General features: G+C 47.9%; 1 protein-coding gene across 1 annotated transcript in view; it reads right to left on the bottom strand.

Moving 5' to 3' along the window:
• The window catches only part of POLR3F (RNA polymerase III subunit F), a 153,065-nt gene that overhangs the window by 74,494 nt on the left and 61,048 nt on the right, over positions 1-17,523 (bottom strand). The window contains exon 5 of the mRNA XM_070940861.1: positions 2,826-2,938. Within this exon, the coding sequence (XP_070796962.1) occupies positions 2,826-2,938 (113 nt within the window). The remainder of the gene's footprint in view (positions 1-2,825; positions 2,939-17,523) is intronic.

Genomic DNA, 17,523 nt, shown 5'->3' with positions numbered 1-17,523 from the left:
CCATGGTATCATGCTGCACCGGCTGGAAGGGTTGGGGGTGGGAGGCACCATTTTACGGTGGTTCTCCTCCTTTCTCTCTGACCGGTCGCAGTCTGTGTTGACAGGGGGGCAGAGATCGACCCCGAGGCCCCTTATATGTGGGGTGCCGCAGGGATCGGTTCTCTCGCCGCTTCTGTTCAACATTTATGTAGAGCCGCTGGGCGAGATCATCCGTGGTTTCGGGGTGAAGTACCATCTGTACGCTGACGACACCCAGCTGTACATCTCCACCCCAGATCACCCCAACGATGCCCTTGAAGTGATGTCCCAGTGCCTGGAGGCCGTACTGATCTGGATGGGGAGAAACGGGCTCGGGCTCAACCCATCCAAGACCGAGTGGCTGTGGTTTCCGACGTCCCGATATAGTCAGCTGGCGCCATCGCTGGCTATTGGGGGCGAATCATTGGCCCCCACGGAAAGGGCTCGTAACTTGGGCGTCCTCCTGGACTCATGGCTGTCTTTAGAAGAGCACTTGACGGCCGTGACCGGGAGGATTTTTCATCAGGTTCGCCTGATTCGCCAGTTGCGTCCCTTTCTAGATCGGGACTCGTTACGCACAGTCACTCATGCCCTCGTCACCTCTCATCTGGACTATTGTAATGCTCTCTACATGGGGCTCCCCTTGAGGTGCACCCGGAGGCTCCAACTGGCGCAGAGTGCGGCCACGCGGGTGGTTATGGGAGCAACATGGAGCTCCCATGTAACACCTCTCCTGCGCGAGCTGCACTGGCTCCCGGTGGTCTTCCGGGTGCGCTTCAAGGTTCTGGTTACCACCTTTAAAGCGCTCCATGGCTTAGGACCTGGTTACTTACGGGACCGCCTACTACCACCAACAGCCTCCTACCGACCAGTACGCTCCCACAGAGAGGGGCTCCTCCAGGTGCCGTCGGCCAAACAATGTCGGCTGTCGGCCCCTAGGGGGAGAGCCTTCTCTGTGGGGGCACCGACGATCTGGAATGAGCTCCCCCCAGAGATACGGAGGATTCCGGATCTGCGCACCTTCCGCCGCGAGTTGAAGACGCTTTTATTTCATCAAGCTGGCCTCGCCTAAATCTTCTCCCTTTTAAATGTAAATTTTAAATTTTTAATGTATTTTAAAATTATGGGTATTTTAAATTATGGGTATTAATTCAGCCAAATTTATTTAATTCATTTTATTCAATTTTAAATTTTGTATATCTATGTGTTTTATTTCATGGCTGTGCACAGCCCTGAGTCCTTCGGGAGTAGGGCGGTATAGAAATTCAATAAAATAAATAAAAATCTCCAAAAAATAAAAATATCCAATAATACTGTCCAGCCAAAAAATAAAACCCCAAAAGGCAAAGCCAGGAACAAATTAAAAAAAAATTCAAAAGATACAGAAGAAAAAAATGTTTTTATAACTAATATCCTTCTTCAGGCTCTTCTTGCCTTAATCCAAATTTTAAACGAACCACAAGTATTCGTTTTCACTCCTTCAAAAAAAAACGGGGGGGGGGGAACCATACAAAGAACAAGGAAGAATCTCCAAAACAGCAACTCCAAAACGAAGTACTTCAAAAAGCTCACACAGGCAAATAAAAAAAATAAAAATAAAAGATCAAAAAAGTAAAAATAAATTCAGCACTCTCATCTCTTCATTCCTTTCTCATACGAGTTTCTCTCTTCAACAGCTGTTTTCTTATCAGCACAACCAGCATTGTCAAGGTCAAATAGGCTCGTAAATAATTCAAAGTTGTTGTTTTTTATAGTCTTTTCTTTCTTGCCACTAGATGGCACTGCAGTATAGCAAAACTATATGGTTCCACGCTTCAATTCTTTCAATCCATTTCCATTTAAATTAAAATCATTTGTAATCATTCCCTCTGTCTCAAACTAATCAGTCAATTTTCTCACTCTTCTTAATTTCAAATCCAGTCTTTCAAATCAATTCTCAGCCAAATTTTCAGTTCATGTAATCCATACAGAAAAAAAAAAGAAAAACTTTTCCCCTTTTAGGCTAAAACTTTCTCCACTCTTCAATACCGGAAATGGAGAGCCGATACACACCCTCTCTCCCTCCTCGCTTTAGCCACTTCCATTCTCTATATATTGATTTCAAGTGAAATCATGAAAAGGAAACTTTTATTGATAAAGCCAGGTTCTCACCCAGATGATGCACTTTCTCTTGATCTCACTGCTCTGTTGCGACTGCCCCAGTTTCTTAGCGGCTCTTATGGCCGCTTTCTCAGACGTCTGGTTTGAGAAGCTACCTTTGATCAACCGGGGAATTTGTGGATTCCCTGAGTTAATTAATCTGTGCTTCTCTTGTTTGCCGTCCCTACAAGATGGCTTAGGTCAATTAAGACCCCTGATCAGCTGAGATATCAGTGGCTTTTCCAGAGCACCATAAAAACCAGCTGTCATGCCGCGACGCTGGCCACGCCTCTCTCCCTGATGAGAGTTGTAAGGGGAGTTAAAAGAATGCCAAGCTATATTATATATGAAAACAAATGTGACCCAATAGGTCATGAGTTGTCTAGTGCATCTTAAATGGCTTTCTAAACAGTTGTAATAATTTTGTGAAATTACCCAAAAGCATGCCCAAAATTACCCAAAAGCATAAGAAAAACCAATAATTTCATGAGAGATACAATTTATAAAAAGTTTGTAATGTTTATAAAAAGTTTATAAAAAGAACAATTTATGTTGGAAAGTTATTCCAAATGTAAAAATACTGCAAATATTATAACATTGAGAAATAAGTGCTTTTCAAAAGAAACCTGAAGATCACTGAGCTAATTGAAAATTATAGATTTACTCACTGCTACAGACTTTACAGCTTTAATGAGTTTCTTGCTTTCCAAATTCTTCAGGATTTTGTTGATCTCTGTTAATGGAAGATTGCTTTTATATCTGATGTCCCTGCTCCAAATACCTGATTTTTTAAAAAGAAAGATGAAAAATTAAATTACCTGAGTAATGTATCACATATTGATTATATTGTAGATGATAGATACTCCTTCCCAAACTTTTTATTTTTCCTCTACCAAATAATTAAATAATACATACATACACACACACATAGATATATACAGGTAGTCCTTGAGTTAAGACAGGTCACTTAGTAGTAATAGTTCAAAGTTATGACAACACTCCCAGAAGTACTTACAACCCAGTCCCAAAATTATGACTGTGGCAGCACTCCTGCGGTCATTCATTCTTATGACCAACTGCTGATATTCTGCAGCAGCCCCCCCCACTTGCCTATCCCCCCTGCATTCCTACCCCATCGAGTCCTCACAGGTATTGGACCTGCTTTGCCAGCCCACTGGGCACCATATGCTCCGCTTCTCCCTACCCTTCTTCACCAATCATTCACTTTTCCAAGATCTTCAGAGCTCAAGTGTTTGGGGTACAGGACAGTATGCTCCATTGCTGGGCCACATGGCAAAGTTCCAGAAGTGGCCATTGTTTTCTGAGATGCTGGCTAAGCCCTAGCCTTCCTTCCAAGGCCTCAAGGAAGGAAGGCACTTGCAGCAGTTGAGGAAGAGAGGAACATACATCCCTTTAAGTTCTCAAAAGTCAACGTAGAAGGAAGGGGCAGAAAAGCCAAGGAACTTGCTCATACTTTCAAGAGTTGAACTTGCTCAGTGCATAAACATCTCCAATCCAGTGCATCTTACTCCCAGGGAAACCTGCCTATGAAGCCAGCCCAGCTCCTGTTGCTAAATCATGGTGGCAATTTTTCACTACAACTAAGCTGCAAGAGAACAGCATACAAAGCCCTCAGTTGGAAATTTTTGAAATACTGCAAGAGGAATACCAGCAGCAACTCATTATATTTAGCCCATGTAGGAGTCCCTCTCCCTGCAGAATCTGGCCCCTGCTTTAGAAAAGCTGCTCATCCAGGAGTCCTTTAAATCTGGATTCCTCATTGAGTGAAGGGAAGCAACTTGGCAACTCGCAAAAGCGAAGGCACTGCTTGCACTGAGAGCAGAAAGAAACACTGCTCTCTTTTGGCCAACTGGGTTTTGGGAAGATGCAACAAGATAAACTGCTAAAACGTGAGGTGTCTCTTCTCCCCCACCTTCATCCTGACAATGAAGGATGCAGACAAAGCCTAAAGCACACAGCTTCTCTATTACTACAACCTTAAAGTGAAGAAGGCTTGCTTTTCTCCCCAAAGCTTTAGCCACATATTTATTATTTATTTATTAGTTCGATTTATATGCCACCCTTCTCCGGAGACTCAGGGCGGCTTACAATGCGTTAAGCAATAGCCTTCATACTTTTGTATATATCTGCTTAGTAGGGCTTTCGGGGCCCCCTAAGCGGTGTTCTTTTTTATACAAAGTCAGGTTATTGCCCCCACAATCCGGGTCCTCATTTTACCTACCTCGAAAGGAAACCTTGAACCTGGTGAGATTTGAACTTGCAGTAATTGCAGGCAGCTGGTGCTACTTAACAGCACTTTAGTCTGCTGCGCCACCAAGGCTCATATTGTTATGTTAATGCCTTTGGAAGGAAGGCAAAGCTAGCAATAGCTGCTTCTCTCACCCAAGCTTTAGCAGTATATGCTAATGCCTTGAGAAGGCAGGCTAGGGCTTCACCAGCATTCCAGAAAAAAACGACCACTTCTGGAACTCTGCCACATGGTCCAGCAATGGAGCAGCCTGTCCTTCTTCTGTACTTTCTTCTGTCCTCAACCTCTTGAACTCTGGAGATATTGAAAATATAAGTGAGCAATCAGTGATTGAGATGATGGATCAGGGGCCAAAGCAGCTCTGGAGATCCCAAGTGGTAGTATGCAGAGCATGACATACCTCCTCGCAGCTCCCTCCACCCTTGACTCATTAGACTATTTTAAACAGTCCATTCAAAATGTGGTATATTCTTAGAGTTAAATTCAAACTAATCATACTTATTTTATCACTCAATATCATTTTAATCCATTTATGTAGAACTTTTTTTATTTAAATCAAAATGGGTTATATATTAATTGAGAAAGCTGCATATGTAATCTTCAAAGGATTTACCGGTAGCAATATCTACAACCACTTGAACCTTTTGCTCATTCCCTTCATTTTTGCAACTTCTGTTGCAAACAACAAATATTTAATACTACTTCCTGCTCTATCTTCCCAAGTAATTTTTTAAGAAAAATCTCATTTTACAGTATACTTGGACTCCCTTAATTATCTAATTTTAAAAAGAACTACTATACTAAATTGCTCTGTCTTAATCTATATACTGTATATATAAAAGCGAAATACCACAAAAGCGCATTATCACGAAATATCCACTACCGTAAAGCCTAAAAACTTGAAATTTGGCACGTATGTTCCTCTTGGCTTCTAGCTGCTAGCTAAGATGGTCATTTTTTCAAAATGACCATCAGATCATTAATATTTCTTGTATTATTATTAACATGCTCTAATGCTAAGGAGTTAGACGTTCTACTCCCCCTCCCCACTCTGTTCCAACTGCCACTTGGGCGTGGCCAGCACATGACTCATCCAGCCTGCGGGCTGGGAGTTTAGACATTCTACTCCGCCTTTCCACCAGAAAAATGCTCTGATGCTAAGCGGATAAGATAGGAGAGGCCTCTATGGGGCAAGCCTGAGGGAGAGAAGGGGATAGGAGAGGGAGTGGTGTTGCTATCTTCTATAAAAAGTCCCTATATCTGAAAAAGATTAATGTTACACAGGAGCTTGCTCTCCCTGGGACCATTGTCTGTGAACTGTCTCTAAATACCATAGTTCATTTCTTGCTATGTTACAGAGCCCCTGATTACGACCTTGGTCATACAAACAAGCTAACTGCACTACTAAAGTGGGCAGCTTCCTGCCCTCACCCCCTTATCGTTCTTGGAGACCTCAATTTGCCTCTTATTAATTGGACCCTAAACGAATGTACAACTGAACCTATACATGCAACCCTGTACAATGCTGTTACAACTCTGGGGCTAGAACAGTTAGTAACAAACAACACTAGGCTCAACAGCTGCTTAGATCTCATCTTCTGCAATAGTCTAAACTCAATTTATGGCCTACAAGTTAAAGAACCTTTTTCCAACCGTGACCACAGCATGATTGATTTTTCTCTCAATTTATGTCCTTGCAAAGAGGGTCATAATGATGGAACTCCAAATTATAACTTTTTAAAAGCCAACTATGATCACATAGCTGCCAACCTCATATCTCTTGTTTGGCACCTTCTGTTCACAGGTTGTAATACTGCAGAAGACCATTATAACACTATTTTGATCGAATTCAATAGAGTCATTAACCTATACGTACCAATAATAACAAAAAAAAAAAATTACCCATAACAATAAGAAAGCTCCAATCCAAGAAAAAATCTTTTTGGTGAGAAAACAAAACTGGCTATGTAGCTAATTTTAAACACTATAAAGCCTTATGCTTTATAGATAAAGGCAAAATGTACCAATCACCATTGCAAACAGGAGGAAGAGCTGTTACACTCAAAATCCACCCGAGCCTTCTATAATTTCGTAAATGCCAAACTTAAAAGACTTGAAAACTATCCCACCCCTAAAAGGGTCTAACGGGGAAGACTGTAACAATGAAGCTGTTAAGACCAACCTCTTCTCCCAGTAGGCTGTGGAGCGGGTCAGGAGTGGGATGATGACAGTTGATCTGCCCGGATACTGAGTCAAGATGATTGGGCCACGCCTCCTCACGTGTGCCTCCTCTTCAGTTTATTTGACTCAGTGAATCTGACCGGACATAGTTCTGAGTGCTCAGCACTTCATCCTACTCCTGACCAAAGCTCCAGGCTTTCTCCTTCAGCAGCAATTCCATACCTCTTCTTTGAAACAGTGTGAACTGGCCACTTCAGTTTGAGGCTGAAAACGCCGCCACTGCTGCCACTGCCGCAAGATCGCCACTTGCCAGCTGAGGCGCTTGCACGCCCACACAACTTGCTGCTGCCGCCGCCGCCCTTCAACCTGCGGCACAGCGGACCACAGCCTGACGGTCATCCGGGCTGGATTGCACCGTGGGCGCGCCGCTCTTCTGAACGTGACGCTATTCCAACAGTTGCTGACCGCCATTTCCTCGTGGCTCTTCGTTACCCTGCAAGCGGCCATTTTGTTTCAATGGCATCAGCGGCAGCTATTGCCTCAGTGCATTGGACCCTCTGCATCGGTCCTCCTGCCGCCATCAGCCTGCTCGTAAATCAGTTGGGCTAGAATCGCACCGTGGACGCGCCGCTCTCCTAAGAGTGCTGGTATCCCTATGGTTGCTAACGGCTGTCTCTCTCTCGTGGCTCTTCACTACATCGTGTGGCGGCCATTTTGATTTCTACAAGGCACAGCGGCAGCCATTACAGCCATTACAGCATGTTCCTCAACAGCTCCTCAGCGCTGCTTACTTGGAGCTGACTTCTGGTGCTGGCGTCTCCCACCTCTCTGGGTAAGCCGCCCATTTATTCCACTAGCGTGCAGGCTACAGCCACCACTGCTGCTGCCCTCAACCTCCATCATGGCAGACCAACCTGTCAGCAAGGCCCCCCAGACCGAGCCTGGCCGCAAGGCCACTTCCAAATCTGCCTCAGGCAGGAAGGTTCAGAAACCTTCACAAGCTGAACTCAAGGACCTCCAAAGGCGTCAAAAAGCCTTGGAACGTCAATATTTGCAGGCGGAGAAAGTGAGAGCTGACCTCGAGGCTCAACCCTCTGTCACCGCCAAATCAGGACCACAGGCCCAAGAGGCAAATGAGGACCTAGACATCTTAGGAGCCCTATCTCCAGAGAGAGCAGAACTCTGTTCTGACACCTGTTCTCCGCTTCCAAAGATCACTTGAAGGGGAACCCCTTCGCCTGTCTAGTGGACCCTCAGGATCCCCCCCCCAGCAGAGCAGGTATCTGCTTCTTTGGAACTGCAAGACCTACCTGACACTGTTCAACAATTAATTGCCAAAGCCATTTCTCATGGCATTGCAGCAGGCATTCGTGAGCACCGCTCAGCATCCTTGATATCTGAGAGCCTCCACTCAAGGCACACCCGCGTATCTCCTGCTAGTCTCACCGGATCTCCTCAGCGCTCCCCAACCAGATCAAGGGGCAGCGCTGACTTGTTCCTCGAAGAAGAACCACTGAGAGACACCGAACTCTCCGATGATGAAGGCGCCCTTCCAGACGTTCCGGCCTTCATGGGCCTATTCCCGCAGGGCCTATTCAAAATGCTGTTACACAAGGCCAAGGTTACATCTGGCCTTCTGGATCCTGGTTCCACTGACCGTGCATTGGCCTCTACTTCAGGCGCCAGCCACGGTCTTTTCTCGGAACCAGTGGCGGAACAACTTTTCATCCCCGCTCCCAAGTTATTCACCGATGTCATCAGGAAGCAGTGGTCCAATCCAGCTTCTCTCCCCATGCCCAACGGAACTGATCGTCGTAACTATAATTTGGAGCCTACGCTAGCCAACATCCTACAGGTACCTCCGGTTTATGGCCCGGTAGCTGCGCTTTCATCCCCTTCTCTCTACCTTACGGGGGACACCTCCAAAAGCCTTAAGCCTGAGGACAGGAAGTTTGACCTGTCCTTCAAGAAAACGCACCAGGCTTCAGTTTAGGCAATTCAGGCCGCTACCGCGGCCTCTTTTTTTACCTGCTCCTCTCTCTTGTGGCTTCAGCAGCTTCAATCCCTCCCAAGAGGTTCAGGTCCATCAGGATCTTTAACAAAATTATAGCAGCAACCCAATTTGCCTCCGATGCCACACTCAATGTGGCCAAATATGCCTTTTGAGCCATGGCATCTTCAGTCATCTCCCAGCGCCTTTTATAGCTGCGCCAATGGCCAGCCGACATTAAGGCCATATGGCATCTCGCAGCTGCCCCATACATGGGGTCAAAGCTATTTGGTGACTTCCTCGAACCGTTGTTGGTCGAGGATAGAGATAAAAGGAAGGTACTGTCTTCCGCCACCAGATGGGCGGATCACCGGGCCACCCGATACTACCATAGGCAGCCTTCCCATTTCCTACCTCAAGACGGCACAAGCCAGCGCCCTTACTCGCAGGGTTCCTTTTGTCAACAGGATAGAGGCTCCTTTCAGGACAAGCCAAAGTTTCTTGGCCCCCAAAAGCACTCCTTCTGAGGAACTGGCAACCATCAGTTCCGACGTCAAAAATGACTCACACCTCAATCCTCCCATAGGGGGCAGATTGAGCCTCTTTGTAGACAGGTGGACCCTCATTACAACCGACCAATGGATCCTCCACACCATCGAGTTCGGCCTTCCTCTGGAGTTCCTCTCCAGCCCCGACCCATTTGGTACCATACCCTGTCTCGAACTCCCAACGCAGGCGCAGACTCATGGATCTGGCCATACAACATCTATTGGACATCAAGGCAGTGGAGGAGGTCCCTCCCCACCAATGGAGACAGGGATTCTACTCAATCCTATTTGTGGTACCGAAATGCTCTGGGGGCTGGAGGGCGATACTCAATCTCAAACCCCTCAACGCCTACCTCGTCTACCGGAGGTTCAAAATAAACACCCTAAAGACCATACTAGAAGGGATCCGGCCTGGAGACTTCTTAGCCTCCATAGACCTCTTCGAAGCCTACTTCCACATCCCCATATCACCGGCCCATCGGCATTATCTCAGTTTCAGCTACGCGGGACGCCACCTACAATATCAAGCCTTACCTTTCGGTTTGGCATCGGTCCCGCGCAGCTTCACCAAGGTCTTAACAGCCCTGGTTGCCCACCTTCGGTCTGTCCTGGTACGGCTTCAAGTCTACCTGGACGATATCTTGGTCCAGGCCCCCACCCTACCAAGGGCTCAGGCCGATTTGCAGCTAACCCTACAGGTCTTACAGGACCACAGGTTCTTAGTCAATTTACCCAAAAGTCAGCTGGAACCCTGGACATGATTAACCCATCTTGGGGCAATCATAGACACCCAATTGGGACAAGTGTTCCTATCTCACGAAATGAAGACCAATCTCAGGTTACTTACCCGTCAAGTCCTCCAGGAGCCAACGGTGACCGTATTCACCTTGTCAAAATTGCTAGGGAAACTAGCATCCTGCATAAACATCGTGCCCTGGGTTCGCCTCCATGCGTGCAGCCTTCAATGGATGCTCCTACCGCACCAACGGGCCAGAAACCCAACTTCCCTAACCAAGGTCAGAGTTCCTCTGTCGGTTCGTCGGTCGTTGCACTGGTGGATTTCTCCGGCCTTGGACAAAGGTTGGGTCTTCGCAGACACCCAAAATGTCGTGATCACGACGGATGCCAGCCTACAGGGCTGGGGAGTGCACCTGCGCGCTCAAGTAGCTCAAGGGTGTTGGTCTACCGCGGAAGCACAATCAAGCATCAATCTGCTTGAACTTCAGGCAATTCGTCTAGCTCTCCGCTCCTTCCACCGAGCAGTCCAGGGACGCCACGTCCTGATACTTACCGACAACATCGCGGCGAAAACCCACGTAAACCGCCTGGGAGGAACACGGTCCAGGATGCTGATGCAGGAAGCTCTATGCCTGGGGAAGTGGGCGGAAGCTCATCTCAACTCTCTACGGGCGGACCATATCACCGGCAAACTTACAGGCAGACTTCCTCAGCCGGACCACGGTGGAGCCGTCGGAATGGCGACTCCACCACGATCTCTTCCAAGACATTTGTCACCGATTTGGACACCCACAGGTGGATCTGTTTGCATCGCCAGCGAATGCACAACTTCCCCGGTTCTTCTCTCGCTACCCATCCCCGGGAGCAGAGAACACAGACGCCCTTCGTTGTCCCTGGCTGCCAGGTCTATACGCGTCCCCCCCTCTGGCTCTGCTGCACGCAAGATCATAGCGGAGGCTGCGGAGGTGATCCTTATCGCCCCCCACTGGCCACGGAGGCCCTGGTTCTGAGACCTCATTGCACTTTCAACATCACGTCCCTGGAGGATCCCCCTGGAGAGGGTGTCCCTCAGCCAGGGGGCCATCAACCACTTGGAGCCCCAGTGGCTACACCTGACCGCCTGGCCCTTGAGGGGATCCTCCTGAGGCAGGCGCTCTACTCCGAGGATGTCATCAAGACCATGCAGGCGGACAGAAAGCCTTCCACCATCAGGCTTTACAAAATCACCTGGCAGGTATTTGTCTCTTGGTGTTCCATGCATGAGATTAATCCTGTCTCAGCTTCTGTCCCACAGGTCCTTGACTTCCTGCAGGCTGGACTCTGCAAAGGATTGGCGCACAACACTCTCAAACGCCATGTTGCCGCTCTTTCCACAGTATTGTCACCCTGGGATGGAGCGCTACTCTCTCATCACCCGTCCATTCACAGGTTTTTGCGCGGCATACGCAACCTCCGTCCCCCTGTGGTCCACCGCTATCCCACCTGGGATTTGCCACGTGTTCTACGGGCCCTCACCGAACCTCCATTCGAGCCCTTACATACTTCGAGCCTCAGATTCCTCACCTTTAAGGTGGCCTTTCTGGTGGCCCTTACATCAGCCAGGCACATTTCGGAACTCACTGGCCTCACCATCAGGCCTGATCTCTGTGTCAGCCATTCGGACAGTGTAATCCTTAGATTGGATCCGTCGTTTGTTCCCAAGGTGAACTCTCGCTTCCACCAGGCTCAAGAAGTTATTCTGCCTAACTTTTGCCCGGGACCAGCTCATCCCTTGGAACGCAAGTGGCACACCCTGGACGTCCCCAGAGCTCTTAAAATCTACATCTCGCGGACTGCGCCCTCCAGACTCTGGAGGCTCTCTTTGTCTCCTTTCAACCTACCTCATTAGGTTCTAAGGTTTCCTCGGCCACCATTGGCCGTTGGATCCGGGCATGTATTGCCCAGGCGTATGAGGTGCAGGCTCTTCCACCGTCCAGACATATTACTGTGCACTCAACGTGCAGTGCAGCTACCACCGCTGCTTGGGCCATGCAAGCCTCCCTCGAGGACATTTGCAGGGCAGCTATCTGGACTACTCCTTTGCCCTTTATTAAACACTATTGACTGGATGTCTTCACATCTGCAGAGGCTTCCTTCGGCAGGAGAGTCCTACAACAGGTACATCTTGCCTCGGGGGCTTCTAGGTCGCAGGCTTCCCACCCGTAGGTCGGACGAGCTTGGGTATGTCCCACTCCGCAGCCTACTGGGAGAAGAGGCGTTGGTCTTACCATGAACACCATTTCTCCGGGAGCTGCTGACACTGCTCCTTACTGGCAGAGCTTGTCTTTCAGACCTCCCTTCATCAAACAAACTGGAAAGGAGGGACACGTGAGGAGCCATGGCCCAATCATCTTAACTCAGTATCCGGGCAGATCAACTGTCATCATCCCACTCCTGACCCACTCCGCAGCCCCCGGAGAAACGACGTTCACGGTAAGACCAACACCTCTTCAATACATTCTTCAGTTCAGCCTTTGTCAACAGCAATGGCTGCTGCCCCACATTTCCTAGTCATACCATAACTAATTGTAACAATTTACTACATATTGATTTTACAGTAGATAAAATTGAAGCGGTACTATGTAACCTAAAGCCATCTCTATCTCTTGGCCCTGATGGATTATGTGCCTACTTCTTAAAAAAGCTTGCCACTGCCATAGCTGAGCCTCTATGCACAATCTATGAGGTATCTTTCAAAACCAGCTCCTTGCCCGACCTATGATCATTAGCCACAGTCACACAGTATTTTTTTTAAAAAGAGAGACCCTAGTCTAGTAGAAAATTACAGACCAATCTCATTGTGTTGTGTCACCTGTAAAGCCATGGAATCAATTATAAACTAATCCATCACCCTCCACTTAGAGACAAACAACCTGCTTTCTAACAAGCAGTTTGGTTTCAGGAAAAATTTGTCCTGTAATCTTCAACATCTACACTGCAGAAACATTTGGACCACACAACTTGACCAGGGTAAAGCAATAGACGCAATTTACATAGACATCTGCAAAGCCTTTGATTTAGTGGTACACAACAAACTACTGTTAAAACTAAGTTCTTACGGCATTTCTGGATCCCTGCATAAATGGATAGCCGTGTTTCTGTCAAACAGGCAACAAGTAGTCAAAATAGGGACGGCCCTATCAAATCTGGCACGTTAACAGCGGTGTCCCCCAAGGCAGCGTTCTAGGACCCACACTCATTCTGCTTTACATCAACGACCTATGTGATCATATTAAAAGCAGCTGCATCCTCTTCGCTGATGATATAAAATTATTTAACACTACTGACAATGCTGCTGCCCTACAAAGCAACCTTGACCATGTGTCAGAATGGTCGCGCATTTGGCAACTCCAAAGCTCAACTAATAAATGCTCTGTCCTACACATTGGTAACAAAAATCAGAACACCAAATACCAGTTGGGCGGAAACAACCTCATAGACGATCCTCATTCTGTCATCTCAAACGATCTAAGCCCCAGAGCTTACTGTAACAGCATTGCCAAAAAGGCATTAAGACTTGTTAAGCTAATTTTGTGAAGCTTCTTCTCCAGTAACACTGTATTGCTAACTAGGGCATACAAAACCTTTGCCAGACCAATTCTCAAATACAGCTCATCTGCCTGGAATCCACACTCTATATCAGACATCAATATGATTGAGCGGGTCCAGTGGTATTTCACGAGAAGAGTACTCCACTCCTCTGCTCACAATAGAATCCCTTATGCCACCAGGCCTGAAATTTGGGGCTTGGACACCCTGGAACTACGCCACCTGTGGTTTCATCTAAGCATAGCACACAAAATTGTCTGCTACAAGAAAGTGAGTAAGAGAAAACAGCAAGATGGTGATGCAAAGTAGGGAAAAAGTGGAACTGCAAAATTTCTTCTTTTTACATCTATCTTCACACAAAAGGAGGAAATAGTCAACCTATCAAAACAGCACTGTGAAGACAGAACAGGAATGAAGGTCAAAATAAGCAAAAAATCATTTTAAAATGCCTATCTACTTCAGATGAGTTCAAGTGCCAGGATCAGATTCCATGTATCAAGAATGAAAATTTAGCAGCTATGTACTTCTTTGTTTTCATCTTGCCATTAGAGTAAGGGGAGGTGGTGTTGTTATTTCGAATGGGTGAGTTAGAGAAAGGAAACCTCTCCAGTTCTACGGAAGCCTGCTGAGACTCAGCAGTCTGAGAATCTTTCAAGGACATTCTAGCAGGTGTGAAAATGATAGCAGATGGTTCCCATAACAAAAATAACTTGTTTCTTTGAGTTACGTGGATATCTGGGGGATTTGGCTGGGAAAGATATTGCTATATGCTTTGGTCAGATGCTTTGAGATTTTAGAGTTAGTTTTACATCACTTTCACTTGCCTTGTATTCAATAAACAGTAAGATTTTCAGAAATGAAAAGAATCCTGGACTTTTATTTGGATACTCAAGCTGGAGGTTGACATTAAACTAACTCTCATACGCTTTGCAGCCTACCTGGGTTTCCCTCCCAGTAGTGCTGGTATATTCTGCAATGGACAAGAAGACTGATGGAGGGTGGCCACAAGAGAAAATTCCTCTCCTGCAGAAAGCAACTATAATCCAGATGGGGAAGACCAACTTGTCCAAAGCAGAACGCTGGAATGCCAGAACGGACGTTGCTTACCTGAACGTCCCTTTTCTTTGCGCTGCATGTCACTTCATTATAGATGGGATTTCGTCATCTTCCTGTCAGGGACTGAGCGTGGTTTTTTTCATGAAATCCTTTAACCACGCCCCCTCTGCTGTCCTTCTCCTCAGTTGTTTCGCAAAGTCGCATGTCGAACCCAGGAGCTGATGAGAAAACAGAAACAATCCCTCTGCCCAGGACCAGGCAGCTAACAGGGAGGGATGAAGTGACATGCAGCGCAAAGAAAAGGGACGTTCAGGTAAGCAATGTCCGTTTTCCATTGCGCTGCTAAGTCACTTCATTATAGATGGGATATACCCAAGCGTCAGGAGTTAAAGGGGGGGAAGCTGACTGGTCCCCTCACTGGACGCTGAAACCACTTGTTGTAGCACCCTGCGTCCGAAAGATGCCTCAGCGGACGCAAGGTGTCTATTTTGTAGTGACGAACAAATGGAGTCAAGGAAGTCCAAGTGGCCGCCCTGCAAATGTCCACCACTGAAGCCTGGGTAGACCACGCAGCAGACATTGCAGCACTTCTCGTAGAGTGGGCCCACACTTTACCTGGAACCAGCCTATCCTTAGAGGCATAGGCTAGGGCTATACACGCCTTGATCCAACAGGCCACCATTCTAGAAGAAATCTTCTGACCCAAGGACGAGGGATGGAAAGACACTAGGAGTGCCTCTGACTTACGAAAAGGTGATGTGCGCGCGATGTATCTCCTGAGTGCCCGACGCACGTCAAGTGTATGCCACTGATCTTCCAACTTATACCTGGGAGAAGGGCAAAAATCTGGCAAGATTATTTCCTGAGATCTGTGAAAGCTGGAATTAACTTTCGGCAGAAAAGCCGGGTCTAATCTCAGAACCACCGTGTTAGGCTTAAAAATGCATAAGTCCTGGCGAATAGATAATGCTGCCAACTCAGACACCCTCCTGGCCGAGGTAATGGCCAAAAGAAAGGTGACCTTAAACGATAAAAGTTTGAGACTGGCCAAACCTAAAGGTTCAAATGGTGGAGAGGTAAGGGCTTGTAGAACTAATGTCAAGTCCCAAGTTGGGTACCTATGGATAATCGTAGGTCGAATATTTGAAGCTCCCTTCAAAAACCCCTTAATGCTCGGGTCAAGAGTTAGCGGGAGAGTGGCTTCCTTGGATAAAACCGTCGATAAAGCAGCCACCTGTCTTTTCAAGGTAGAAGGAGCCAACCACTTGTCAAACCCATCCTGCAGAAACACCAGGATGTCAGGAATACTGGCCGATGTAGGGTCCACGTGATGCAGACGGCACCAACTGCAGAAAGTCTGCCAGGACGACTCATAAATCCTTGTAGTGGAGGGCCACCTAGCGGCCTGAATGGTGCCAATCACCCTACCCGGAACATTACGCCTCCTCAGGAGGACCCTCTCAAATGCCACACGGTTAAGCGCAGCCAACCGGGGTCTGGATGTTGAACTGCCCCCTGGCTGAGAGAGATCCGGTCCCGAGGTATTGTCCAGGGGGGCGACACCGACAGGGCCACTAAGTCGGCGAACCAAGTTCGTCTTGGCCAATGAGGGGCTAAGAGGAGGACCTCCGCCCCTACCGCTATTACTTTCCTTACTACCCTCGGGATGAGGGCTAGAGGCGGAAAGGCATACAGTAGACCCCGGGGCCACCGACAACGGAGGGCATCGTGACCTAGAGCCCCTTGACTTGGGAATCTTGAGATGAACAGAGGAAGCTGAGTATTCTCCGGGCTGGCGAAGAGGTCTACGATTGGAAGGCCGAACTTGCTCATGATGCACTGGAACAGGTCCGGGTGGAGCTTCCACTCAGAGGGGTCTAATTGCTTCCGGCTGAGCCAGTCGGCCCGGACATTGGCAGCCCCTGAAATGTGTTCTGCCCTCAGGGAAAGAACATGAGTCTCGGTCCAGGTCATCAACATATCTGTCTCTGTCATTAGCAAGGGGGATCGCGTGCCTCCCTCGCGATTGATATGGGCCTTGGTGGTCGTATTGTCCGTCAGAACCAGGACATGCTGGTGGAGAAGCATGTCCTGGAAGTGTCTCAAGGCAAGGCATACAGCTCGAAGCTCTAGCCAATTTATGCTGTTCTTGGCTTCTAAGGGAGACCACAGACCCTGGACAACCTCTGACCCCAGGTGTGCACCCCAGCGCAACAGGCTCGCGTCTGATGTCACCGCAATCCTGTCGGGGTCCTGGAAGAAGCAACCCTTGCTGATCGCCTCTGAGTCCCACCACCTGAGGGACGCTCGTACACTGGGAAGAAGTCTCACCTTGAATGGAGATGTGCCCCGGCCCGACTTCTGAGCTGGCAGGAGGAACCACTGGAGTTGGCGACCATGCCTTCGCGCCCACGGCACTATTGAGATACAAGAAATAAATTTCCCGAGCAGCTTCGATAAGGTCAGAAATGTTACCTGTGGATGATCTAGGATATATCGAACTAAGGTCCTGATGTCGGCTTGCCGTTCTGGCGACAGGTAAACCAGTCCCTCCTCCGAATCTATCAGCACCCCCAGGTGAGCAATTCTGGTTGTAGGCTGAAGGTGGCTCTTTCGATGGTTTATGGAGAAGCCGTGACGAGTGATGATGTTGGTCACCGTCCTCAGATCCTGCAGAGCCTGTTGAGGAGACTGAGAAAGCAGCAATATATCGTCGAGATAACAGAGAATCCGGATCGGAACCAGCCGGATGGTCGCAGCCACCACCGCCAACAACTTCGTAAAAGTTCGTGGTGCGGAGGAAAGACCAAATGGCATGGCCCGATATTGGTAGTGTACTCCCGCATAAGCAAACCTCAGGAAGCGGTGATGGGCCGGGTGGATTGGCACGTGCAGGTAAGCTTCCTGGAGGTCCAGCGACGTCATCACATTGTTCTTCTGCACACAATCCAGAATAGTCCTGAGGGACTGCATTTTGAACTTTCGGAATAGAAGAA

This window comes from Pituophis catenifer, unplaced genomic scaffold (assembly GCF_029215685.1).
Source record: "Pituophis catenifer annectens isolate HBS135680 unplaced genomic scaffold, rPitCat1.0.hap2 SCAF_3, whole genome shotgun sequence".
NCBI classification, from domain to species: Eukaryota; Metazoa; Chordata; class Lepidosauria; order Squamata; family Colubridae; genus Pituophis; species Pituophis catenifer.
This window is presented reverse-complemented; position numbering and strand designations above follow the sequence as displayed.